This window comes from Anopheles coustani, chromosome 3 (assembly GCF_943734705.1).
Source record: "Anopheles coustani chromosome 3, idAnoCousDA_361_x.2, whole genome shotgun sequence".
NCBI classification, from domain to species: Eukaryota; Metazoa; Arthropoda; class Insecta; order Diptera; family Culicidae; genus Anopheles; species Anopheles coustani.
The window spans coordinates 795,353-822,740 of NC_071288.1; the positions used below are offsets into that span (position 1 = coordinate 795,353).

Sequence of the window (27,388 nt, forward strand, 5' to 3'; positions counted from 1 at the left end):
TCTTTCAGCAGTAGAAAAGTGCCCGTCCCCATCTGCTCCAGCATTGAAGCCAAAAAGCTACCCCCTTTTTGAATAATTGCATTTGCATTTCTTGTTTTTGGTACCGCATCCGGGAACCGATGCTAGAAACGAAGACGCATGTTGCACAATCCAATAGGAGCTGCTTACTCTTTCTCAAGACCAGGAATATAACCGAGTATCTTTTCTGAACAAGGTCTCACATATACTCTATATTCAATGCAACGAAGATGTGAGATATATCCCGCAAGCTACGTATAGTTTTCCCGAAGGGTGCTTCTTTCAAACAGCACGGTGTGATTCATTAAACTTTCATCGTGCATCATTTTAATGTGTATACATAAAACATGGTTGCTAGAAGTGAGTCATCTTTGAGGCAATAACTATGGCAAAGAATATGAGGCGGTCCGATGAGATGGAAGAAAAAGAACGAAACGAATAACCTGCTCGTAGCACACGAAAAATAGCTTCCCTATGCTTAGCAAGTGATGCCACCAGATCGCTTGAACTCCTGCTACAGAACTTCTCCTAAAAATCATACATGAATACATAAAATGAGTGCTGGCCACCAGACGGTGTACGAACAGTCTGGGGATCCACGATGAAAACGAGACGATGAACGAAATGGCTTCTAATTAATTGTGTGCTCTATCACGAAGTATCGCAAGGACGACGTCGGTATGGTCTTAAAATTTTAGTCAATTTTACTTGTTATACATTCATAACGGTTTCCATTAGATTTCCAAACCACCTCTTGCAACTTCCGTCGCCTAATGCGTCCTGTATAGGACACTTAAAAAGACCAGCGCTTCTTCTTGTCAAACCGTGATCTGATCACTTTTGTTATTTTTAATCTCCTTAGCAAGTTTTGAGTATCTCATCCTTTGTATGCCTGCTTTAATGGCATAAATTATTATTATTTCATAAGTAAAAAGAAAAGGGTTTCGATGTTGGGTGAATATTTTAATCAAGAACGGCTTTTTCAGATGATTTCAAATATAATTCTTTTCCATGATTTTCATTCGTTGTCGAAAATTACAATCGAACACAATCAGTACCACTGTTAGAAAAACTCAGGTTGCCATAACCGTTTCGGCTTGACTGCGTGTCGAATAATCTAATCACCCTGATTAGCATGATAACGGAAATAGGAAATTATGGCCCTTGCCGAAAGCAAATGAATCGGATTACTCCTGAGTTGCAAAACTAAGCCCTATGTCCCTTCTATTGCTCTCGGTCGAATTCAGATTCAATCTCCGGATCGCAAACCGTGCTTATGAAGGGGAACCATTTGCGGAAACGTTGCTTTTTTGTGACGCAGTGTCATCGATAATGAATTTACCGCTACTACCGATGGCTTCACACGAACACACGCCTTGGTGATTGATGTACGTTGAGCAGTCAATCTTTGGTTCAATGGTTTCTGGTGGAGTAATTTCATTTGCTTCTAAGACGCTATTCAACCCCATAAAAAAGGCAATTTCCTGTGCCTAGGAAGCATGGATAAGTTTCCGCACATTCAACTGGTGGTCGGTTACCCTACGTTAATATCTTTTCTAGCTTCTCAATTCAGTTAGTCTAGACAAAACCATGGTACTCTTGTCGTCAGCTCTCATGTCGTACATTTATGTCTTCCTTAGCAGGGAAGGATTTATTACATATTTCTGCTCGCAAACAGGTGCTCACAAACGTTGATGGTGCATTTTAAACTGCAATTTTTCACTAATTCTAATGTTTACAGTACTTACAAATTACATAATAGTGCTCTCCGGATAAGATAAAGGGTCTCTGAACTGCTGAATCACTCACCTGTAAAGAAAATGTTACAAAAATTGCTTTAGATTTTAAGTTTTTTTTCAGCGTCAAATTCGATTGGAATTTTGAACCAGAACCACAAACAAAATGCATTGTTCAATGTTCTCTGTTAGGTATGCGCTATAGCGGCTTCCACAACAGGTGTCCTAAAATGTGGAAAAGGTATTATAAAATTTCAACAACTCTGTGCATAAAACATAAACATCGACCCACGAGCTGCTTTTACATCGAACCCCGCCTCTGAGGAAAATTTAAATACTTCTACCCGAAGTCGGTCAACCATCGTCAAAATTGTTCGATGCCGTTTTGTAAAAACAAACTATCTTTGCTCCGCTCTACACACGCCCGTCCCACAGTAAGGTCAATTTACAAAAATGCTGGAAAATAGCATTCCCTTGGAGACCGGGGGTACGATCAAGAGATGTTCTCCTTCGGAATATAAGAACGTTTGAACGTATAAACGCTGCCCAAGTTTAGCGAAGTAGTTTGTCAAAAAACAAACAACATCCTCAAAAGGATATTCCATACCCAAGGGGTCTAAGATAGCAGCATCCTAAAGAGGCCAAATATCCGACCCTTCAACGGTGCATCCACCCGCTAGACATCTGCCAGACGTGCACCAAAACCGGCAGCCAAAAAAGTCTCACACCCCCTCCCTTTAATGCTGCGGTCGAACTCTTTACTAACCCAAATACCGCATCGCTGCACCCGAACCGACTGGCATGCTGCTGCTGGCACTCGGGAACTCGTTTCACTGCCAAAGTTATGCTACTGCTATCGAGAGGAAAATCCGAAAAAATAAAGGTAAAGAAAACCTTCTATTTCCATTCATGACCTGCTCGCTCCGCCGAACTACCACAAACGGGGGAATGAATTTTCTTGTGGCATTTTTTTACTCCTCCACTATTCTGGTTTTTTATTCCGAATACCGAAGGCGCAATATTTTTGGCTCTCGTTCAGCGACTCGGAACAAACCGCGTACGCGATTCGCCTGGCGGGTTCGCTTAGCTCGGTACCTGCCGGCCATTTGGACGACCTCGTCCTGGGAAAAAACTAACGAAAACCACCCACTTTCCGGCCGGTTCAACTCTACACACACACCGTGTCAGATTAACCCGCGGTTTGGAAGCTGCAAGACTGCAGAACATACGATTCCGAACGCTTATAAGCACATTCCGAAGGATCCGTCCTCGTCACACCCAACACCTCCACGCGACTGCGAGGCGGCCGGAGAAATATTTCCTCCAACCCATTTTGCGGAAGCAGCTCTTTTCCGAGGTATGGCAACATCAACAGCAGCTCCATACGATACAACGTTGTTTCGGTTAGCTCTCCGGTACGAAAATCAGCTTTAGAAATGTGACCAAACCACGCAAACATATCGACACACAAAACCCACAAAAGGTTATGGGTGGGAAAACCTCGGTGGGAAACTGTGCACCAGCCAGCTCGAAACCGTCTGATTTCGAAGCGAATTGTTTTAATTCTGAATTCATTGAATCCCAATCACGTCCTCGTCCAGTGCGCCGCCCTCTTTCGTCACGCTTTTTGTCGAGCGCAAACGGAAAAGGTGGGTGAAATCGGTCGGAAAATGGATAAAACTGTACAACTAGCCAACGGGCGGCAGGGACTGGAAAAGGGGAAACCGGGGCTTGAACCCGACGATGCTGGCGCGCTGCAATGTTTAATGTTCATCATACTTTTTCGGGGACCTCGACTTTTGTTTCTTCATTTATCTATGCCAGACTCATCCCTCCTCCCCCTAACCGAAATGTGGGGTCGGTGTTTTCGTTCTCTTAGCAAGCCCTCGGTACGTGCCAACACACACACATATGAAGAGCAAGTGGAAGTGGAAGTAGCCTACGTCCGTGTACCACCATATGCCACAAAAGCATCACACTCTCTAAAGCATTTCGTCCGTTACTCGGCAACAACGATCACTCGATTTCCGGTACACATACAATCAACACCGGAACCACCGGACCCGGCCCGGTGGCCAATCATCTGCCACGACATCGCATGCATATCAACAATCGGGCATGCGAAGGGGTTCGCTGCACGCTTCGTGGCGTTTTTCCTGCTAGCCGTGGACATGCGGCCGTTACCACCGGACCCAAGTGTGGTCCATTCCAGTTCCGATCTCCACCCCGAGTGCATTCCTCTAGCTCCTTTGGACGGCACATGCCTGACTGCATCGGGATCTGGAGCGGAACGATACACCGATCTCCAATCAGTATCGGGATGTGAAAACATGTGTATGCTCATGACGTACATCTCGTCGCTTCCCCAGCTCCTCTGCCAGTGCTAAGGATGCTGTCAGGATTCTGCCAGACCATGCGGTCCGCTATAGCAATCACGACAACGAGAAACTCACACTCCACTCGTCTTCTCTTCTATCCATTTTCTCTCTCTTAAACACTCGTCCACACACAATTCCGACCATTTTTTCATAGGCGTCCTCATCATTCAACGTGCACTGGACTGGCAACCACGGACGGGAATAATTGCATGCCCAAATGGCAACTGCACCAAGTCCGTGTTTGTGGGCCAGTAAAGCGCAAGCTAACAGGCAACATTCATCAAAATCACAGCTCTCGAAGAACGCCCCGGTCATGGGATACAGGAAGGATGTCTACCCAACGTATCGATGGCATAGCGCGCTACAATCGTTCCAATGTCCAGGATCTACCGTACCGTTCTGGATCGGGAGACCCGATCCTAACAAAAAATGGTTTTTCTCATAATAATTGATCTGCCCTATCCATTTTCTCTTATATCAATTATTCGATAGCCGTTTGGTCATAATGAGGCGATGAAAAAGGATGCTCGTGTTGTTGAAACAACTACGCTGGAGTGACTTATAAATAAGAAAGCTAAAGAACCATCGTTTGGAAATCATCGATTATGAAATCCCACCACGCGCCGCTAATCACAGCGCACAACCAAGCGATGTAAAATGCAAGTACACAGCGCTGTATCGATGGCGGTTGGCCACAGCTTCCAGCAACATGGAGAAACATATGGATCGAGTGGTGAATGCAACGATGAATATCCACAATTAAGAGTCCAATTCTCGCTCCATTGACGCTGGGAGCGCTTTCAATAGGCCCATAAATGAGCAGCAACGTGGCACACTTTACGCGTGGATGAATCGACAGTTAAAAATTCGCCTAGTCACTCAATAATTTGATGACCTTTCCCAGAAACGCGAACACGTTGCCTCAAGTGGCATGCTCAAGTTCGTAGATGTAGGATTTCAAAATTCTGGTCTGTTGGCGTCATTCGAACTTCACATCTCTTTTTGTGCCAAAATATCATTGCTCGAATGAATAGTATAACTTTTCGGATGAAATTTATGCTTGAATTATTAAAGTTAAGGTTCTTTTACTTTTTTCCCAAGCTTCCCAACTAACCACTTTCAGAGACGACAGCGATAAAACGATAGGAAAATTTCACGAATCTGGCAAATATCCAACGTTTCCATGAATGTGTTCAGAGCGTCTAATGACCATTTTCCTCGTCGTTTCTCCTCACACGTCGGTCATGTCTACGCTTCAGAGCTGTCATTAGCATTTATTTCAATCACGGGAATCTGGAAATTCTGCGATCCTTTCTCTTACATACGGCGCACCGTTGTCGCCCAATTAATATTCATAAAGAGCGTTTTGCTGATAGTGTCCGAAATACTCCTACCTCCCAGCCTACTTGCATGGTCTTACTTGCTCGAGGTCAATTCATCCCGGTGTCCTCGCCATTGTGATACCGGTGCCAGGATTTGACGGACACTATGTCCTTCCGTGGATTGCAGTATTGATTTTTGCCCAATGCGTTCACCGCTGAATGTAATCAATTTATTTCCACTGGAGGAGTCAAAAGGGGGAACTCCGAATTGTCATCGCAAAATTGCTCTCCCAACCGGAACGGGTCCGATTTACCGGAGTAACGCCATGCCTCGGGGCAATAGTGTACCGGGACGGATCGTCCATGACTGACAGGAACCAAACCGCATACCCGCCGAACGAAACGGGACGGACTAGCACGAAAAGTTCACTCCAGCCGTCGTTCGTCGGGGCCGGAATTTGCAAAGAAAATGGTGATATCGATTTTTCATTTGCATTTTTTCCTTTTGTGACCAACGGGTTTGTAGAGGTCAGGAGTCACAGTGACGACCGAAATCAGTGCCAAAAATTGTCATGTTTTCGAGATATTTTTCCTTTGCCCACACTTCCAGCGTATGTGAGACACGATGCTGCAACGTTTGCTCTTTCCCGTCGAAAGGGTAAAGGATCCGAGATAATGAATGAAATTCCACAAAACATGTTTGGGTTCAACTAACAACCGGAAACGTAAAGTTTGAGGCAAAGAAAATGGTGTCTTGACTCGAGCCTTGCTTTTGGTAGCGACCAGTTTAACAAGAAAATTTATTCACTATAAATGCGTATCCGCCTAGAACGGGTTTCGCCAGATCGGTCAAATTTATTAGCAAATGAAAACCTGTTCTAAAAGAGTCGCGCATCTCATCGGATACCTCTCACATCCATCGACGGTTTAAGGTTATTTACGACGGCGAGAAGATTTGAATTCACCAAGTTGGTAATGATTATGCATAAAAATATGCGTGCTTTGAATGACCCCCCGTTGGGGCATTGTCAATTCGTTACCCCGAGTGGGTTAAATCAGCACCATCGCCCACTCGAATGCCATCATCAACCATTGACAGAAACCGATTAGTCATGTACGGTTTTGGTGGTGAAGGCGCAGTATTTCAAACCCGATTTGTTTTAGCTGAACGCTAAAGTTCAATGTTCGTTTTGTCCAGGTAGGTCTCTGGTCTTGATTATGTTCACATTTCATGTTCTACGAGTCCTAGCAAAAGCAACTTCCATCGGCTCACTTCCGCTATGTGTATGGTGTTTGTCCTACAACACCTTTGAATGAATTTTCATCTCACCTGCAATCCAGCCAGGTATGAAAGATATGAAAAGCGGTCTCTTTTGCTCTAGGACGCAGCTCTCAAGCGGAGTGAAACAATATTTGCTGACCACTTCAAAACTATCGCTACTTGTTACGTTTCTTTACTTTTCCTTAAAGCACTCACTTCCTTCCAACCCAATCCTTCGGTCGCTGCTCGGAATGTCGACGTAAATTCGCGATTCGATATGGCGCCGCTGCAACGCTGCCGTCGACTTTATAGGGATATGTCTATATTGATCTGAAGCGTATTTGGTATAACAAGAATATGAACGGGTCATATGGGAGTCGAAAACAAGTCATAAATTTATAACCCACCACCCAAAACGTCCCCGGAGCTGACCTGTTCTACGCCGAAGCATAAGTCTAAAGTCTCGTGTCTAGACCACAGTTCTGGCTAGCCAAACAACGATTGGCACGCCCACCTTCTTGCCACACATAGCAGCAGTCCAAAAATTGATTACCTTCTAATCTATAATGCATTGGTGAGTTGGCTTACATTTTTGTCATTTTTGGGGTTTCCTTCATATATGTTTGTATGGGGCTTATATAGTCATAGCACCACGACATGACGGTTCGTAGCTCGTAGCAGAATCTTTAGATGTATGTACTTGAGAAAAATTATATAATAAAAGAAATGTGATCTACATAGAACAAAAACTTACAATTGCCTAGAGAAGATTTCATGAAAACATTTCCTTAATAGGTTCATTATCGTTAGGTATTTTTTCTAACCACTGAAGACTTTACTTTGCTTTAAGCTGGTATGGAGAAAAATGTGGACACCTGGTGAGCCGAACTACCTAGATCCATATATCATTACAGATTCTTTACCATCGCTATCGTTTTCAACATTCAAAGCGCTCAAACAAAGCGCTCGACAGCGAAGGGGGAAGTAAAAAGCAAAACAAAACGTAGATACGTTGATTTATCTTACATGAACACATCTAACGACTTGGTGGTCGAGAAAATCATGCATTCCTTTGGGTTTACCATAATTATCATAACTGGTAAGCATAATCAAAGATTTATCTATAAATTAGGAAGCAAAAATGTGAACTAAATAAAAGATATGATAACCCCACAACTTTAAAGGCTTCATGATCAATTCCTCCACAAAGTGGAAGGTAGTACAACGTTTTCAAATCGCATTTTCGACAAAAAGCTTAATTACACTTGACTGCATTCGAATAAAGCCGGATGTTCGGTTGTTCAGTGCATTGTCAAGTGTCAAAGAAATTGTGAACAAGAGCTCTCCGGATGCTCATGCATGTCGGCAGTTAATTACATTACTGCAATCGGAACACAGCGTGCATTTTGGGCTACGCGTGACTCTTGTCTGGCAGTGCAAGTGGTTCAAGATGAACACTGATGATTCAATTACGTCTCCTAATTAGCGAAAATAATAAAGCTTTCCTCACACCAGCCAATCAAATTGACAGCCATGTGTTGTACAATTAACAATGAAGACAATACGTTTTCGTTGGCCACGTGCCATGCAGAAATTATGTCCCCAAAGGTGTCATCTTCGTTAGGAGATGGGGTAGCACCGAGGTTAGATCAAAGAAACGATGAATTTAATGGAATCTCCCTTTAAGAGTTCTTATGCTTATTATTTGAATTTCAGATACCAAAACCGTTTTTCAACCATAGAAAGTATACAAAAACATAACAATCGAACATAAGTATTCGAATGAACATCATTCCAGCAAATCCGTTGCTTTTGCGAAAATGCGCCTTTTGATCCCCTTTCGGTTTCAAAACTTTTAAATTTAATTTACAAACGATTCGATTCCGCAAGAATCGACAAGGACGCCAATTTGGGGTGAAAAGAAAAGCTTTTCTTTTTCTCCAACGAAACAAGATTAATGAACGGATTCACTCTTTCCTGAGGCTCGTTCGAGAAAAAAAAGAACCCAAAGAAAGACAAACAATCTCTTTTCCGACAAACACCTAACGAGCCCCCGCTGAAGAAAAAAGGGAAACGAATTGGTTATTGTTTTTCGACCATTCCGAAGCATTCGGGAGGCCAAATCAACCGGAGATCGATAGTCGTGGCTCGCGGGTTGGATTCTGTTTTTCTTTTTTGCTTTTTCCGCTCTCATCTCATCGTCATCGCAAAATTTCCCCAAGGTACGCCGCCAAATGCTTCTTTCTTCCTGAGGTCCATATCTTTGTTCCGCTACACGAACGCACGGTTACTTATTTGGGGTTCGATTTATCGTGATTGATTTTAATTTGATTTGTTTTTACCATTTACCGCCCTCTTCTGGCCAATATCGGAAAGCGTGAGTTGAAGGACAAACTGGGCTCTAATCAACAAACGTTCTTGGAAGGATAATGCATTGAGTAAAATGGTCAACATTGGTCCTTTTTTTTTGTTCCAACAATCCTTACGGTGATCCTTATTCCATTTCTAAATTTCCATTTTCTCCTGTCAGCATGGCTCATAACCGCAGGTGGTATAATCTAACCACGTCCCAACTGTTATGGATATAGAAGCTCTTTGATGCATGATGTTTTGAGTGGATTTGACGTATTTTGCGTATGGAAAATCATGTATGAACGCACATGCTGTTCAGGCCGTCCCAAAACATGGAAAAGAAATTTTAAAAACACAGATGACGGTCGTTGATGCGTGATTTTGATGGAGGATTAAATTGAGCGATCAAATCAAGCAATGACAATTCTTCCGCTCATATCCAATTGCCCATTGCCAAAGTTGTGTTGCATTCATGATTTTTTACGCCTCCCTGAATGTCCCCCACAGTTTATCAACCTTGAACCATAGAGTTTTCGACCTCCATAAAAGCAACGGCAAAGCATTAATTTCAACTAGTGCCATAAATCGAACGGTACAGAGCCATTCGAGCCATGGCTTTATCCATCCATCGGTCGGTCGGGACAGGGTTTCTATGTTCCTCGCCGATAATTTTGCACAATCCTACTTTATCCTGTTGCGCTGCACTGCAAATATACACATGGCCGCGCACATTTCAACCGAAATGCAGGCCTGAACAAACATATGGCCTTTTATGTGGCCACAAGCCTGCGGCGGGAGGACGAACGATATAGATGAAAACCGGAAAGAGGTCCGCGCAAACATCCTTCCAACATATCGAACATCGAACCGAGAGCAAAAAGTGAGCGTAGTAAATTTCTGAGCGAACTGCGCAGACAGCGCCCATTTGGCGGTTGTGAAGGGTGAAAAGATGTTTTCATTGTTCGATTCAATAAATTTGCTCATGGGGAGGTTGTAATTGTCTGGCGGGCAGGCTTATTTTTTTTTGGGAGCAAAAGAAAATATATGCGATCGTTTGCCTAGTAGAAAGCAAACAGCATGGAGCACGGGACGGCGGGGAGCCGCATGATATTGGCAACATAATGCCACGAGTAATGTAATGTGCACATTTTATTCACGGCCAGCCATTGCCTGCTGCCAGCCATACTATCACAAAGGGCAGTTTTTAATCACATCAATCAACAAATGATTCTACAAAGCGATACTTGACCATTTATCTTTTTTAATGTTTCATGGATTGCTCCCCACTTTCATCATGCGATCTCTATTTTTATCATTCCGCTGAATATGCCAGTCCAGGGACTGACTTTTAACTTTTTACAAACAAACTTTCAACTACCCTAGATCGCTCATCGTGTGGCGAACAGAAAGGAATCATCAAACAAATAAATAAACATAAAAAAACACGCTATCAAGCGAACGCAAAAGCGCATACAAGTTCTGACCGCGGGAACAATCCAGTTTTAATGCCAACCATCCGTTCCAAGCCCGTTCGAGCAGATGTTCCCGCCACACCGGACACCCCGAACAAACTGAGCCACTGCGTCACCCATGCCTCCCGGCACCGGCCCCGCTTGGGTGACATCCTACGTGCGATGGGAGCAGTAAACATAAAACCAGACAAACATCGGAACTTCCTATCCCTTCCAGCACCGGGGATCAACCCGGGAGCCGACCATTGTAGAGAAAGGGCTTTAAACAGATTTATTGTGGAAGGGAATTAATTTTATTACCCCTGGCAGGAATACACGCACGAACTGGAACCTAAAGTTGGTCCGGAACCAGAGCATGAACAGCTTTGACTTATTCCGCACTCGACCCGAATCGGTCAACTGGCAAAACGCTGCCCAACCGATTACTAAACTGGCCCCGGACTGATGGAAGTTAATGCCAGGAACCGCAGACAAGGGGACCAAATCCGTCCTCGGATGGCCGCCGAGTTTTATCTGTTGATCTATTTGACGAGTTTATTACGCGAGAGATTTAACAGTTCCGACCCTCCACCACGCCCCGGATCGTTGGTTTCGTTTTGGGGTGCGTAACAAATAAATAAATAATATGGCGCGTAAAAACTACACTGCACGAGGATTATCGGCTATCGCGAGTGGTACCCTCAACCATGTGGATTTATTTGCCCCATCCAACGTACTGAACGTGCGCTGTTTTTGACCCCAAAATCTCACCACAACGATCTCAAACAAATCACATCACTTACTTTAGTCTGTAGTATATGCTGGCTATATGTTTGGTTGGAGGTCGATCTTTTCGAAGGTCTATATCTTTTTCGTCAAAGCGCACCTTTAAAGATTGTTTTCTTTCCGAATACAATCACAAGGTATCGAAAAAACCATACAATACCGTTAAAAACCCCCCCTAAGCGACGGTACGATTGTTATCTTAGTCATTTGAGCATGATATCGCGATCGTTTGCCTTCTTTTCCTTTTTGGGTATCGGCTCGTTGAGGGTCTTAATGCATATTTACCCCACGTAAGGTCGATCAATCATTATACAATGCCATAAGTTGCCGTACTGGTTATCAATCAGTTTAGCTATCGTTATTTAAGAACCAAACACTGTTTGATTGAGATAATCTACCTACTTGGATCGATGGCAGTTAATAAATCGTTTAAAATCAAACAAGAAGATTGAAAGGAAGGTACCATCAGACTAACCAGCTTAAGATTTGGGAAGATTTGTTTTGATGTGCTTACCACAATTTGCTAAAAATAAGCAGATTCGTTTTAACCAAATTTTGTCGATCAGTAATCTTCTACAAGGCAACTGAGACAGGAAACATTCTTATTTTATCGAACAACTTTATCACACCACAAACATCAGGTGAAGGGATGCTAAAATCTTCTCTTTACGTCGAGACATTCTGTTCGCTACTAAATTGCAACCGGTACCCTATTCTTACCGATAAGGAAAATATTTCCCTGTTCAAACTTTGCTGTTGCTCGAACGGAAAAGCCAGAAACTGATCCCGTGCCATTGGCGTAAAGAAATAAACGAACGAACAAATAACGAATCCTAATTAAAGATCATCTCCATTGATTATCTCATTATCACACCAACCCCTAAAAGGCACCAACAAACCCACGCCAGAATTGATAGTGGAATAACTGGACCTCGACAGTACCGATAGTTGTTTTGCCTGTAAATCTCGAGATACGCTGGAAGGAGCCGAACTACGCTCGGCGCTGGAAACCATTAATTTGGGTTCACTTTGTTTTTCTTTGCCCAACCAACTACCGAGAATCCGATAAACCAACTGACCTTATCCGGAAGCACCCTCCCAGTGTGTATCCAGCCTTTCTCTCCGGGGAGCTTGCTTTATTCAACCTTCTTACTTCACAACGTTTGTCTTTGCTACCCCCGGTAAGCGCCAGCCACTAGGCACGACGGATCTCTTCTTAGGACCAAAGCTCTTAAAGCTACACCTCCCGGTGGGCCGACCCTGTCTCATTTTATGACCCTTTCCCGGTCAAGAAGAAACAGCAAGATATCATCGGTTGTTGATAAACGGAAAAGTAAAGCGAAGAAAAAAACTCATACCCATCCTTCCCTAACTAATCCCTCCGTAGGTCAATTTTATTTCCGGTTTCCAACGACATTTTGTTCTGGATCCTCTGGGACTTCCCTGCAGCTAGGCCATTCTAGCATAACCTTCGATTTTCTTTGTTTATGTTTTTCCCATGTTCTATTCAACAGCCACACTTGGATGCGAAGCGAAGTGGCCCACGGAACTGAACAACTGAATCCCACGAAACAGGCAGTTAGCATAATTTGGCTTCGATTCGCTGCATCTTCGGCCGCTATCGGCTGCATCCTGATTATGACATCGAGCGCTTGTATAATTTGAACGCGGATGGAGGCGAGAAAATAATGACACGCCATCAATCGTACTAATATGATGATTGAGACGATAATCGGCGCATGTTAATCAATCTCATCCCTCTCGCAGTTCGATCCATCAATAATGTAGGGGGGCCTTAATCAGCATGGCCAACGCATTTCGTTCAAAGGGAAACTCCTTCCTTTGCCCTTATTTTCTTCGTCCAATGCTGTGTTCGTCAATGATGTTCGTCTTCAATACTGAAGGCACGGTGACCCAAAGGCAGAGAAGTAAAAAAAACATGACTCATGCGAATATACCCATCCCAACACCAACGACATTCAACGCAACCTGTCGGAAAGGACCAGAGCATCAACACAAAAGTTCTTTAGCTGTGCTATTTCAAGCTTCTTCGAGAGGTTGATCTTCATTGAAAGTGGGCACGCTGCTTACAAGCGCCAAGAAGATAAGCAACAAGATAGCATTTGCCGTGGTTCGAACGCACTTGTTCAAGAACGATGCCGCCAGACTCACCAAGAAAAACAACAACTCCACTCCGAGGGCGCCTTGGAGAACTCGTTTTTGCCATTTCCTGTTTGCCCGAGCAAACGGTGCTATGAAATCAATGCCGGAAAAGACAAGGGTGCCGAAAAGGAACGAATCTGCTTATCGCAAAAATTCCTTCAAACATCGGTAATGACGCAAAGAACGAAAGAGAAACGTTAACTACGGTGCGTTTAGAGATTGCGGTATAGTCAAAATTCATAGATCGTATTGACACACGACACCTTCTTCCTTTAGGCATCGTTGGCACGACCTCTGGCAGCTTATCCCGAACGGCATTTGTTACAAAAACAAAATAAGGTTTAGTGTTTACTAGAACAAATACCATAAAAACCAAATGTGTGAACTGTAAATAATTTGTAACTGAAAAAATAAGGGAATGCAGCTGTTGTTTAGATGATTTACAATAAATAGGGAACATTTTTTATCTTTTATCGTTAGCCTGTTGCCTAAAAATATGCATTTTGCATTCAATCAAAATAAACTCAGCGTCTATTTAAATAAGCAAAATGAAATTAAAGTATATTATGACTATGAGCACTAGATCTACTGTATTATTCCTGTTCCCAAAAGGATGTTATATATCAATTGCGTCTTTTTGTACATCCAAGTATCCATCTTCCAAGAAACATGTCGTTCAGTTTGTACATTTGAAGTTAAGCATTTATTTGGTCACGAATAATTTAACAAGATCGAAGACAAGGCCTGTCAAACGCTCGATAAACAAAAGTGCCTACATCATCAACCCATATCCGTTTCCTTTCTCGTCCCCGGGGGGTATGACGATAGAAATTGAACCAATAAAAGATGTAACTTGGAGACGAGAGAACCACCAAACGGCTCAATTTGCGTGCTGTCATCCATAATTAATCAATCGAACCAAACTTCCTGTCCCCATAGCTTCGACTTACCGGTTAATATTGATAGTACGTTGATGTAGTTCATGTTGAGCCTCTTGTTTGTGAGCCCGAAACGCTTACGAGTATAATGATGATTTATCAAGCAGGGATATCCTCCGTCTTAGTTGTCTCCTCTAACATTCACACGCACAGAAATTGTCACTTCCTGGACGCAATGCTTGAATACTTTGACCACTTCTTATGTTCTATGATTATTTGATCCACTTCTATTCGTGTTTCACAACCTTCACCAGTGGCCCGACCTTTCCTATCACTTCAACTTAAGAAAAAAACTGATAAATTTAAACAGAATAAAAATCACTTTCCGCAACAGAACACCGATGCGCACCAATTGAAATCATAAACAGCCTTCACTTTACACCCACGAATGACGACTTCCGTTTGCAGGCAACTTCTGTTACACTTTACACTTGGGATTTAGCTTCCAACACTTGTCTATATGCGAAGCCTTCGCGTAAAATTTGAATATTTAATCGGCTCAACAAACGACGTGGGAAAAGTTAGACACACTGGCTCGCACTCACCTACGCTTGGAATTTTCTTTTCGTTTTTGGACTCGTTCAACAAGATTGGCTAAGTCGGTCTTGACGCGTTGCCGACGGTACGAAGAAACGTCGAAACTTTAAGGGATATGATGTATCACACTGAAAACTGGATGATATTCTTCGTCGCTATATTCCCCCCTGTAACAGAATTCACATTCACAATAAAGTAGAAGATAATAACTGATACCAACTAAAAGATTTCCCGATGTTTCCCGTATTTTCGTTGAACCAACACTACTTGTTTAAGTTGGCTTACGATGATCAAAGGTTACAAAGCCACTGTTACTAAGATTCAACACTCTAAACACCACAACAACACTTCGCCTACTACCGCTTGTATCTCAGCGCGAACACTCGAAGTAATTGTCCGCAAAAACGTGATCACGATTTCTGATCCAAATAACAACTAATCCGGCGTAAAAAAATGTCGAGATGAAAAGAGGCGGACTAATTATCTCACGGAGAATGTGGTTCAGGTCAGCGCGATCGCGAAACTCTTTAATTATTCATTCAATTTACTCCACTTTGCACAGGATCGCGAGATGGCGGCAATTAACTGCAAAATGAAGTCGGCGTTCGATGATGTTGATATCTTTCTTTTTCTTATCGTAACAATTCTACCAGCATCGGGCATTCGCGAAAACAGCCGTTTAAACTAATCGGTTTTCTAGACCTTTTGTCTCAAAGTTACACTGATAATGCTGCGATTGCATAAGCAAGTGGCAACATGCAATGATTGGCAAAACACGCGGCAAAACACAAAACGAATCCCTTCATCAAAAACTTGCCGTTAGAAGAAGTCGCAGACCTTCACTCCGTTGCTGTTGCTCCTGCTGCAGCTGCAAGCCGAATGATTTCTGAACTGTGTTTGTTGAACGACGAAGCTGTGATTCAGAGGACCGCAGGAAACGCGAGTAATTCTCAGAGAAAATCTTCCTCTGTCTCTCTCTCTCTCTCTCTCTCTCTCTCTCTCTCTGCAACCATGATCTCTTTAGCGTGCTCCCTTTGATAAATTTAAATGTTTCTGCGTTTTAAATGTTTTAATGTTTAAAAAAAATTCTGTACTAACTTATCCTTTTCCAAAAATCTCAACAAATATTATTGCTTAGAACAATTTAATAAGCTTGCCGCACTTGCAAAAATTAAAACGATTCGAAAAGTTATCCAGCATATGCTGTTTTATGTTTATGTTTCTCATCCTTACTTTCTCCCGCTCTCTTGTTCTTAACTTTTCCTCTTTTTTTTAACAAAACAAAACAGCTGTTTACCGTATGTTTACACGTGTATAACATTTTTGCAAAATTACAAAAAAAATCAAAATGATAAAAGATTTTGCCTCTGCCTGATGTACCTAGAAAGAAATATTTTACTTTTAAATAAATTTCAAAATTGGTTAGCTTGTTTATGCAAGCAAATGGTGTAACATATATGCGAAAGACGAAACTCTCTATTTTAAATTCACAGCATTTTCGTTCTTTGTTGAAGGTTCCGCGGTGCCTCTGCTGAATAAACCTAAGGAAATAATCATATTAAAATGCTTTTTTTAAATGCAATTCCCGCGTTGAGCCCCAACCTGTTTATTAGTACTTTATACAAGTGAAACGTTAAGCAAAACATTCTACATATGTAAATTAGTTATTAGAAAATTCCTGTAAATTCAGCATCCATTCTTTCCGGCTCAAACCTGTGAAACAGTACTAAATAAAATTCTTACATAAGTTTTTAGTGTTTTATTGCTAGTTGTTAACGGTTAAATTTTTATGCAGATCAAATAATTTATTTATTATATTCTAAAGTTCGTTTTGATAATCCTAGCGTGAATATTTAAAGCAATTCAATCGCAATCCGGTTACATTCCACATCATTGTGAAATAAACCTTTCATTGTTTTTATTGTACACCGCTTCTAAGAAAAAAGCACCGGCGAGTACTGGAGGCAAAAATCAACTGCATCATTGGTTATCCTTCTTGAAAACATCTGTCTTTTCGCTTCCTTGTAAACCCATCGAGTTTATAAGAGATCGCCAAAAATATCTGACATTGATAACACTGTGCTTGTTTTTTTTTTATAAAGCTTTGAAAACCATTAAGGTGAAACTAAATCTGCTTAAGGCAGTAACAAATCTTAAATCTCGGAGCATATTATCCTCGCTTGATCCATTTCTTCGCGAATGTTTGAAATTCAAACAAGAAAAACTAAATTTTTAAAAAGATCTCACTTAAGATGGTTAAATGAATTGAAAAAAGAAAACTTTAAAGTTCAGAATCACATTAATTCCATTATTACGCGATCCTTGCTTGATGGGCGTTAATAATTATTAACATGACCAATATTATGGACCAGTTTGACCAGACTCATACGTACAGCATAAACAAATGGAGTGGCCGCGAATGGAGGGAGGGGATTAACCCTGTTATGTCTTTTTCCACTGGTCCTATTTTCCATAACTATACAGTTGGCTGGATCAACTACCGCTTTCTAAACTGTTACTTGGCAAAAAATAAATTATTATTAATCCATTGAATAAACACGTCAAAACTAACAGTACACATTACTTCCTTTGATTTTAATATATTTTCCTTAATGAACAAATGTGCCACAAGAACAAAAAATCTTTTAGGAAAGAAACAAAATTAATAATTCAATTCAATTATTAGTTAAAATGAATCATCTAGATTAGATGATGCCGTATTCAACCATGATGGCCTTGAAAAACCATCGACCTTTAAAGTGAATTACATTTTTGTTACAATTATATTTCCTTCACTTGATAAATAACAAAAGGGTGTTGCCCTTTCATCATAAAGAGTACAAAAAATTAAATTGATAATCCAAACACCGACACGATGCAGTACATGGTTTTGTTTTCCCAGCGCACAGTGCAGGATCCGTCTGTTTCATTGTTCCAATAGCACGAACTCGCCGTATGTAGACCGGCTCCGTTTTTCTGCATTATCATACAGGTCACTGTAAAACCAATAAAAGAGTGAAGATTTTAGTCATAAAATATAATCATCGATCATAATGATAACTACTAACCATAATTACGTATTGCTTATAGAATAAACTGAAGTATTACTAACACTCTACTATCACAAAATTTTTACAATTGAATCTTTTTAGTAGCGTCATATCTTCATATTAGTTATTTGGCAAAATATGATCATATTATATCGAAATAGAAAATGAGCTGAAACCTCTCCTCATAAAAGATTCATTGTGGAAGCTGTCTATGCCGATACAGTAAAAACAAATACAAACAATCAACATGATTATTCCGAAAAACTGCACATAGTATCTGTTTGACGCACTTTCTTGATAAGAACAATTGCAACGTTTTTAATCCACTTTGAGATGCTTTCGTCACTTGTGAGAAAACATAACCATCTATTGATAGCTTTTTATCTCAACCGTGTGGACAATTCATATATAAACGAAAGGAAAACTACATTGATCAGAATCTTGGTTACCAGCATCTCATTTCAACGGAACACGGACGAAATGAAGCAGCACATTTTTACTACCATCCTACTTGCGGTCAGCTTGCTGACAGGCCCAACCCTTGCCCAAATTGGCGTTGGAATAGGAGGCATCGGTGTGACTGTCCTCGGTTCTTCTTCAATCATTGGGGTCTCGGTGGCTACTACCACGGCAGCACCAGTAGTAACAACCACTGTAGCACCCGCGACCACAGCAGCACCAGTAACAACTACTGTAGCACCCGCGACCACAGCAGCAGCAGTAACAACCACTGTAGCACCTGCGGCCACCACAACAGCTGCTTCCGGAGCTGGCAACACTGTCGTCTTCAACATTAACGGAAGCGGTATGTTATCATCTCAAGGCTGAATTATTCAAACGTTTAATAACGGTTTTCTATTCTTTCCTTAAGTTGTAACCGTCGCTTCTTCCGATCAGGCTACGATCGCTGCAATCGTTGCTGCGTTGTCTGCAACCACCACGACGACTGTTGCGCCAACGACAACAACTGTTGCGGCCACGACTACGACCGTGGCACCTACGACAACTACCGCCGCTACCACGGCAGCAACTACAACAACCGTCGCAACTACAACGACTGCTGCTGCCACCACCGCCGCAACGACTGCTGCAACGACGACCACCGCTGCCGCAACTACGACCACCGCTGCCGCAACTACAACCACGGCCGCATCCACTGTCACCATTACGATTATCGTCAATGGCCAAACCATCACGGTAAGCTCCAGCAATCCTGACTTGCTGACGCTCATTACCCAGATCCTAAACACCCTCTCGACGACGACCACAACTGTCGCCGCTGCTACAACCACGACAACCGTCGCTCCCACAACCACCACCGCGGCTCCCCTTCCCATTGGACGTTGTCACTCTGGAGAACGTCACGGAGGACGTATCGGAATTGGATTTGGAGCCGGTATTGGACTCGGTGGACTCGGTGGAATCGGTTTTGGTATCGGCGGTGGAATTGGTGCCCGTCCCGGATCTGGTATCGGCATTGGGCTCGGTGCTGGCATCGGTGGCCGTCCACTAACCGGTATCGGTGGTGGAATCGTTCGTCCAGTTGTTGGAGCAGCCCTCAACACCGCTGGAGCTGCTGTTAATGCCGTGGGAGGTGTCGCCCGGGCAGGTGCAGGTCTACTTGGAAATGTTCTCGGAGGTGTCGCCAACTTGGCGAGTGGTGTCGTCAACGGTGCTGCCAACGTAGTGAACGGAGTGGGTAACGGACTCCAAGCTGCAGGTTCTGGTATCAGACCCGCTGCTGGTATCAATGGCGGTTTCAATGGCGGTCTCAGTGCCGGTTTCAATGGCGGTCTCAGTGCCGGTGTCAGACCAGTTGGAGGATTCGGAATCAATGCTGGTGCTGGTGCTGGTATTAATACCGGTCTAAATGGAAGGCTCGGAGGCAATATTGGATTCGGTGCTGGCATATACGGCTAAGTGTCCCTTCTTTCCAACGTTTTTGTTCAAATAATAGCTAATATTCATCAGCAATAAATCAAAGAATCCATGTCGAACATAATGCCTTTTCCCTTCACTGTAAACCTATGGTAATTTAAACAAGCTTACCTATGTACTTGTAAGGCTTTTGTAACTTCGTCAACACGCTGAGGCAGTTCTCAACAACCGATCCAGTCCAGTTATTAACTTTATCATGTTGATATGCATTCCCTCCGATTGTAGTTTCGATTGCTTCTTTGATGATTTTGCTCACGTCGTCTACAACAAATTGATGCTGGTGAAGAATCAACATAATAAATAAAATATCAGTATTTTGGAAGTAAGATTATTTCGCACGATTTTGTTCGCAGGCAGCAAACGACTGCCCCAACAGTCGGATCAAAAGGAACAACACACATATGTGTTGTGCATTGCAACATTCCAATCCCCGCTTGCACACCCCACTAACTACTGCTTAGTTTGTTTTTTTTTATCCCCACATTTCCGGGATTCATTGTACATTCTTGGGGAAGTCTAAAAAAAAATAACAACCAAAACAACTAGCATCAAACACAATTACTTCGCGCCAAAGTTTGATCAATTCTCGCTACAAACAGCAATACATTGAATTCCTCTGCGTGTTTGCAATGAGGTCACCGGTAGGTAGTATAAGGAAGTTCGCATATTTGTTAACACTTTTATTCACGTTCTACTCGCTTTTGTTTTGTCGGCATCAACTCATGACTAGCGAGTAAGTTATCACTTTCGCCGCTAAGCGTTGCATGATAAACTACCATCGATTGTAGATGAATAGAAGCGATATTCGCACCCCTAACAGCGACTGACATACCTTCCGTGAAAGGACTAGCCACGTCCTAATTGAATCCTCACTTATCATTATTGTAATAATTTAGATGTTAACTACAACATTGAAAATCCTTACGATAAGTTCCCTAACGAAAGGATGATGCATAGTAAGATTTAAATTTATCTGCTAGATTGCCATTGGCGCCAACTTATTCCCGAAACAATGGAATTCAAGCTAATAGGGGATAGTTTTTTGTTTCCCGCACATCTAGTACTCATTGGCTTAACTTTTTCAGGATATCGATACACTCGATATCGTTCATTGGTCCAAGTTTTCTGCTAGGTCCATAGCTCTAGCAAAAAATCGTTCAAGTTGTTTATTATGACGCATTCCAAAAAATTCCATGGCCAAACTTAGGTGATATCGACGTGACGAAATATCACAACGTCAATTTAGTATCATTATTCGCAGACGCCTTTCAGAACCAGCATAATACAACTGTATATTATACTCACCTCTTCTTTGCCTTCCTCCATTGTTTTATATATTGGTAATTGGGGTTCGCTCAGGAATATCAATATAATACCGCTTTGCTGGATTCTTTGCCTCAACAACTAAATTTTACGATAACCATAAGCTCCGTGTGCAATGCACGGCAGATGTATCGAGACTGCGGCTTCTCGTGCACTGACAGCTGTGATTCATACAGGCTTACATCACGCACACTTGATTTGGTAAAATAATATGTGCCATATCTGTAGTCCTCGTCAATTTATGTACGCATAACGAAGGTTTTTTTTAAATACTAAAATCAGCTAAGATAAATTGTTTCCAAGATTAACTTTCCAGATCATAATTTACATAGAGATATTGAAGAAATACAGGGCTTTCTTCACTCTTCCATTTGACGTTTTGTAAAGTCACTGTCAGTCATAGTTGGCTTGATTTGGTCCTTCCAGAAGTGTTTATTTCGCTTGCTTTTTATTCGCGCACAAAACAGCCGGAGAATAAAATTTGTAGTAAAATGGCCGGATTCAATCCCGTTGATATGGTGGAGGAAGATGCGGCCGATTTGCAGTTTCCTAAAGGTAGTTTCATCAAAAAGACAAGAACGAGATAACCAAGCGATCGATAATCCAATTGTTTGTTTACAGAATTTGAAAACGCCGAAACGCTGCTGATTAGCGAAGTGCACATGCTCTTGGAACATCGGAAAAATCAAAATGAATCGTCGGAAGAGGAACAAGAGTTTTCGGAAGTTTTCCACAAAACGTACACGTATACCAACGAATTCCGAAAGTTCCGAAATAAAGAAACCATTGCCAGTGTGCGAAGGTAGGTTGTACAAACTTCCAGAACGAAACAGGTCAATGCAGCTTTCTTTTGTTTGTTTATTTTCACAAACAGCTTACTAATGCAGAAAAAGCTACACAAGTTTGAATTAGCAGCATTGGGAAATCTGTGTCCAGCATCGCCCGAAGAGGCAAAGGCGCTCATTCCTTCATTGGAAGGACGCTTTGAGGATGATGAGCTTCAGCAAATATTGGACGACATCGGTACCAAACGCAGTTTACAGTATTAGACCGCAGCACTGCCTCAGTATGGGACATTATAACTAAACGCATCCGCCAGACCAGTTACTGTAATGAAAACGAAAATTAAATCATTATACGAATACACGTCGTCAAATGATTCATTGCCCTTACAGTGTAGTTTATGTTTTCCGTAAGCCTCCCGGCTTAGCAGTTTCGCAAGTTGCTGATGGCATGTACAGTATGTCCTTTCAAGTTCATCGACCTGGGAATTTGTGATGAAATCTGTAATTGTTCCGTTATCTTCGATATCTCCTCGGGCGTCCATTTCCGAATACAGCACCGTGTTCAGCCATTCGTCGCGCATAATGTACACCAGATTCAGCAGCCGAATTATTCCTTCCATCAGCTGTTTGCTATCATCCTGCTGGAAGCAGTGTTCGAAAATTGTAGAAATGTACGACTGATGCACGGCTATCATTTCACTCAAGTTATCGGCCTGGTTTAGCTTTTCATCCAACTGTTCACCGAACGATTGGAGCACATGAGTCATTAGGTGCGAATGTATGCACTGCACAGAAAATATCATCCAAAACTTAAGCATTGCCAACCGCTTCAGTATTAAATCGAGCATTCCGAAGGTCGTGTATGGTGGTCTTTTCTTTTGTGAATCGGGAAAACGTAACGTTTCCAAGGTTCCGAGGGCCCATTTTACTTTCAGGAGAAATCGAAACACACTGTTGTAGCTCGCCATCGTCTCCTCGTTAACCATGTTGCTCAAATCATGCCCTGGATTGTAGAGGATACGAATTTCATCTATAGCCAACAGCACAGAAGTTGTATCCAACTGGTAAATGGCTGAGCGATCTACCTCCACGGTGAAAAGTGTGTTCATATCGGTGAACCTCGATGCAAGAATATCATTCAACTGTATGGTGAGAAGATAGGGATTAGCCCAGCTTTCTCCCGCCTCGATGCGTCGGAACAAACTGCTGTAAAAGTAATCCATGAGATCACTTGCCTCTAGTAGTAAAACTTTTCGTATGTTTTTGAGATGGTCCATCACGTGGAATTCTTCCTTGTAGATGTACGTTACATAATGATTCGCCGCTTGACGCTTGGTTTCCATCAAATTTTTTATCGCATTAAAGAGGACATTCTCGAGTGGTAGCTGCAGCGTCGAAATTGAATTGAGAATTGTGTATAGGGAAAAAGCATTCGTAACTTTACGCCCCGTCGTGTTAGATGCAATGCTGCTGGCGACCGCTTCAGTTTCATCGCCAACATTTTCACTACTAGCCAAAATCAATGTACTGTTGAAGGCCAATAGTAGAAGATCATCATCACATATTTCCCGAATTTGTTTCTTTAGGTTACACATCGCGATGTTCTCGTTTTCCTGGAATCATGCAAATTGTTAGATATTGTCAAATAATCACGAAGCACTCATATTTGCATACCTGTTCCGCATCCAACGAGTATTGCCGGTCGATATTGAAAGTTTCTTCGGTTACTGTGTCTACTTCTGTGCGGAATGTTTCCAGTTCCTCCAAGATTGCTTCCAGAAAGCTTTGATACACTAGATTTTCTTCCATATTTTGTTCCTTTCTCATATCGCTGATTCTATCCAAGCCATTCAGGATGTTTAAAGTGTAGCCGGCCTCGAGAGAATGGTGCAGCAGTAGTTTGATTATTGGATCATTTTCAATTACATCCGAAATTGCTGAGCTCACGTAAAATGATCTAATTTTACACTTTGAAAACAATCTTGCTTGGTAGCCGGTAAGTAAGCCAACTGGTAAATTTTCCGAACATGCTTTTTCAACTAGAAACTCTTCGCGCCAGTCGTCTAGTCGCCCTTCCGTCCACCACGTGTCAATCATGTTCATGTAGCACTTCAGTGTTGCTAAAAGCAAAGCGAAGGCAAGATTCCCTTTCTCCAAGTTGGCGCTCAATTTTACGCTACGAAACAATCCGGACAGCAAGTGGGCAACGGCAATGTGGGCAGGAAATTTCGTCCAATCGAGCACAGAAAATTTGTGGATGTCGTATAGCTTCTTCAGCACGAATAGTTCAGGCTCCAGCTCATTGAAGAACGTTATGATCGTGTGCGTTTTCCCCGGTTCCTGCCGGATAAGTTCTCTTTCTTTTGCTATCATAACCGTGTCCATGTGGTTTAGAAAACTCTTCACTCCTGCAGCGTAACATTCAAATGAGTGTGGTGCTGGCAGGGTTTTAGCCGTCTGCTCGAGAATATTGCTGCAAAAATTCCTCAACCTGTATGCGATTGTCATGCATTCGGTAAAATTCAATAGAAATGTATGTATCCCGTGTTCCGTCGTGCTTGGGAGCGACACATTTGAATTGATCCATATCTGATCGTCATCGATGCGGAAAAATTTGCAATCAACTGGGTTGGTAAACATCCAAAGAATCTCGCGCAACACGCAATACTCGGAAACTGTTGAGATAGGTTCAGATTTGAGGAATCCATGCGATGCTTTTACGATGCATTCAGTCCAGAAATTACAAAACGATGCTACTTTATGTTCACTATTAACCACGGTCTGATAATAAGAATCGCCCCACCAACGGTTTTGAAGATTCTCTTCTAGCCATTCGTAGGCATTAGCCGAACTGAACGTTCGATAGGTTTCTTCCTGTCTCGGAGGTGCTACTTTACTATGGACAACCACTTCCTGTTTTCCGTCACCGATTAGTTGACTGCCAACTTCCATCGTTTCCACGACTGAATCTTTCTGTTCGATATTCACATATTCACCACGTTCATCATCCTCTAGGTCACTCCAATCACTCAACTCCGATCCTTGATCCCCATCATTGAAGCCAACAGCAAAGTTTTCCTCAAACAGCTCTGCAATCAGATCATCTCGTTCCTTATCATACCATGGCACTAATGTCGGTTCCGGTGTGACAAGTTGTAGTACTTCCCCATTTCGCAAACGAGCTTTTAGTGCACCAAGCGGATTGTAAGCCACACCGAGAAGAAACAACAGCACCGACCAGTGAATTTCGTGAACATAGTGGTTCAAACACAGCGGATCAGTGATAAAATCCTCGTAGGACTTCCGCAACTGGCGTGCCTCAGCAGCGAAATTACTGAGTTCCATGTTTTCTATTACGGATTCTATGTTCCGGCGAGTTTCGTGGCTGTTAACAGATAGGAACCGATGGTTTCGTATTATACCCAGTGTAAACTTATGGCACAGACTGTAGTTTTCTTCGGTTTCCTGAAATCAAACAAAATAACCATGTATATTTTATCCGCAACACTTTCTGCAGGGAGACTTACATCGAATTCAGTCAACAATTTGATCAATTGCGGAACGTATTGCTGCACCAACGCTTCAAGCTCGGTTAAAACTAAAGACATTTTGGAGTTTTTCTTCAATAAAAAAGCCGGATAAGTCTGCTAACGAAATGGTATTATTGACTAAACACTAGAACTAATGTTGACAATGTTTTGCTAGTAAAAGTTTGTGATTGTTTGTTGCCGATTGACAAGAGATGTCATTCAAAGGTGTTTTTTGTGAATCCAATACAGCCGGCTTTGTGCAGTCGTTGCTCGGAGATAAACGAACCTATTTCAACTAAATGGATTTTAAATTTAATTTCGCTTGCAGCTGCAAAATCACGAAAACCCTCTCCATCAACAAGTTACTTGAAACGGGTTACCAGGATCGATTAAATGAATACATGAACGATATTGTTGATCGCGCCTGGGATGAGCAGGATTCAGAAATACTTTCATTAATGGTGAGTTTCTGGCGCCTTAGTAATCGTTTAAGCATGATAAGATATTGAATTGTCCTTTCTAGGTCGCGATCATAGACAACCTACGTTCCAGCAACAATGTTACTGATAGTTCCATCTCAAGTAACCCGCAAACAAGAACGTTTGAGAAAGAGGACATGGACATGGCGATCCTGAATACCATCCGGGACGAACCACCTAACAACTGTGTTTGCGATGCAATATCCCGCAAAATTTCAATCTTACTCAACGCAGGTCTGGCCGAATTAGCTTCCGAGTTTGTGTGTGAAGAATCATTATTGGAAAAAGTGCGGCTGCTAAAGCCATTTGTCCGGCTGTTTGAAAGCGACACGATGTTTGTGAACTTTTTTACACGATGCTGGAAATTATCTATTCAATACTTTTATCCCAGCCTGATCAGTGAGTTGACTGACGTGTATCCACAATTTTTAGAATTTCTTATGAATGCCTTGATCGAATGTAAAGAATTAGACCGTAATATGCTGCTGCAGAGGAAAGAATTTACATATCTCTCTCGTTGTCTCACAGTTGCCCCAACATTTTACACCATTCTTTCATATTTAGCTGGACACAAGTTAAATCAAGTGCAGCATTTGATAACCGCTTGTATAGCGTTTGTAAAGGCCGAGTTGCCTAGTAAAGAATATTACAATTTATTTCCAGTGCACCTTAGACCCTATGCTATAATAATGAATGAAATCATAAGTCCGCACGATCCTCATGTAATGATTCTTGTTGAAGAACTTAAAAACTGTAAACCTGTCGATTACAACATCCTACTGATGAGCTGTCCAGTTTTTTACACCTCTATGCTATTTACTGACCCACCTGATCTAAAAACGGGCCTATGTTAATTTAGGGATCAATGTGCAGATGAGTTAACTCTTTACCGGTGGAGGAATAGTCTTTTTTTTTCTTTTGAGAGGGATTTGTTTAAGCCTCCGCATTTTTAAATTACAAATTATCATTTCTGTAGCCTGTGCCACTTCGTATATACTCTCGACTAAAATAAATATAACCGATAGTTTTTGTCCACGATTAAAAACATTCTTCAATTCAAGCTCGTTCTCTAGAGATTTGATGTGATTCGTTTCCTCTGCCAATTCGATGGTCCCGTTAACATTTACGGGCTTTCCGCGAAGGATTTCTCCATGATAATTTCCAAAATCAAGATTGACAGAGCATATGTTGTCAGGTAACTTTAGATTCCTAAAAATGTAAATGCACTTTAATTGAATTATAGTAGGTGCGAGATGGTTTAACAGCATGATTACCTCGGAAAAAGAGGGATTGCCAAAGAGAGCAGTTTGTCTTCATTGTCGGCCACTTTTCCTATCACAG

General features: G+C 42.1%; 5 protein-coding genes across 6 annotated transcripts in view; 2 read left to right on the forward strand and 3 right to left on the reverse strand.

The window, feature by feature from the left end:
• LOC131260696 (uncharacterized) overlaps positions 1-14,843 on the reverse strand; it is a 61,713-nt gene extending 46,870 nt beyond the window's left edge. For both annotated transcript variants that reach the window (XR_009178168.1, XM_058262490.1), the window contains exon 1: positions 14,418-14,843. Coding sequence is in view for 1 of the 2 variants with exons in the window: in XM_058262490.1 (XP_058118473.1) it covers positions 14,418-14,451 (34 nt within the window). In the remaining variant the exon portion in view is untranslated. The remainder of the gene's footprint in view (positions 1-14,417) is intronic.
• A 2,683-nt stretch (positions 14,844-17,526) lies between these two features.
• LOC131259908 (dynein light chain Tctex-type) lies at positions 17,527-21,384 on the reverse strand. The gene is made up of 3 exons (XM_058261518.1): positions 21,236-21,384; positions 20,042-20,207; positions 17,527-17,938 (listed from the first exon to the last, which is right to left on the reverse strand). Exons 1-3 carry the CDS (start codon positions 21,254-21,256, stop codon positions 17,790-17,792), a joined length of 336 nt encoding a protein of 111 aa, XP_058117501.1. The 5' UTR covers positions 21,257-21,384; the 3' UTR covers positions 17,527-17,789.
• A 275-nt stretch (positions 21,385-21,659) lies between these two features.
• Positions 21,660-22,396, forward strand: LOC131259907 (DNA-directed RNA polymerase II subunit Rpb4). Its single transcript, XM_058261517.1, has 3 exons — positions 21,660-21,808; positions 21,875-22,055; positions 22,128-22,396. Exons 1-3 carry the CDS (start codon positions 21,745-21,747, stop codon positions 22,300-22,302), a joined length of 420 nt encoding a protein of 139 aa, XP_058117500.1. The 5' UTR covers positions 21,660-21,744; the 3' UTR covers positions 22,303-22,396.
• LOC131259905 (gamma-tubulin complex component 5) lies at positions 22,225-25,711 on the reverse strand. The gene is made up of 4 exons (XM_058261515.1): positions 25,566-25,711; positions 23,713-25,503; positions 22,427-23,651; positions 22,225-22,360 (listed from the first exon to the last, which is right to left on the reverse strand). Exons 1-4 carry the CDS (start codon positions 25,644-25,646, stop codon positions 22,317-22,319), a joined length of 3,141 nt encoding a protein of 1,046 aa, XP_058117498.1. The 5' UTR covers positions 25,647-25,711; the 3' UTR covers positions 22,225-22,316.
• A 142-nt stretch (positions 25,712-25,853) lies between these two features.
• On the forward strand, positions 25,854-27,339 carry LOC131259906 (uncharacterized). The gene is made up of 2 exons (XM_058261516.1): positions 25,854-26,029; positions 26,092-27,339. Exons 1-2 carry the CDS (start codon positions 25,868-25,870, stop codon positions 26,899-26,901), a joined length of 972 nt encoding a protein of 323 aa, XP_058117499.1. The 5' UTR covers positions 25,854-25,867; the 3' UTR covers positions 26,902-27,339.
• Positions 27,340-27,388: the final 49 nt, after the last annotated feature.

Coding starts and splice junctions, on each gene's coding strand:
- LOC131259906 (XM_058261516.1), top strand. CDS start 25,868: ATGGATTTTAAATTTAATTTCGCTTGCAGCTGCAAAATCACGAAAACC. Junction 26,030..26,091: donor CAGAAATACTTTCATTAATG/GTGAGTTTCTGG, acceptor TGTCCTTTCTAG/GTCGCGATCATAGACAACCT.
- LOC131259908 (XM_058261518.1), bottom strand. CDS start 21,256: ATGGAGGAAGGCAAAGAAGAG. Junction 20,208..21,235: donor TGGAGGAAGGCAAAGAAGAG/GTGAGTATAATA, acceptor ATTCTTCACCAG/CATCAATTTGTTGTAGACGA. Junction 17,939..20,041: donor AAAGCCTTACAAGTACATAG/GTAAGCTTGTTT, acceptor TTGGTTTTACAG/TGACCTGTATGATAATGCAG.
- LOC131259905 (XM_058261515.1), bottom strand. CDS start 25,646: ATGTCTTTAGTTTTAACCGAGCTTGAAGCGTTGGTGCAGCAATACGTT. Junction 25,504..25,565: donor AATTGTTGACTGAATTCGAT/GTAAGTCTCCCT, acceptor GTTTGATTTCAG/GAAACCGAAGAAAACTACAG. Junction 23,652..23,712: donor ACTCGTTGGATGCGGAACAG/GTATGCAAATAT, acceptor GCATGATTCCAG/GAAAACGAGAACATCGCGAT.
- LOC131259907 (XM_058261517.1), top strand. CDS start 21,745: ATGGCCGGATTCAATCCCGTTGATATGGTGGAGGAAGATGCGGCCGAT. Junction 21,809..21,874: donor CGATTTGCAGTTTCCTAAAG/GTAGTTTCATCA, acceptor GTTTGTTTACAG/AATTTGAAAACGCCGAAACG. Junction 22,056..22,127: donor ACCATTGCCAGTGTGCGAAG/GTAGGTTGTACA, acceptor TTTCACAAACAG/CTTACTAATGCAGAAAAAGC.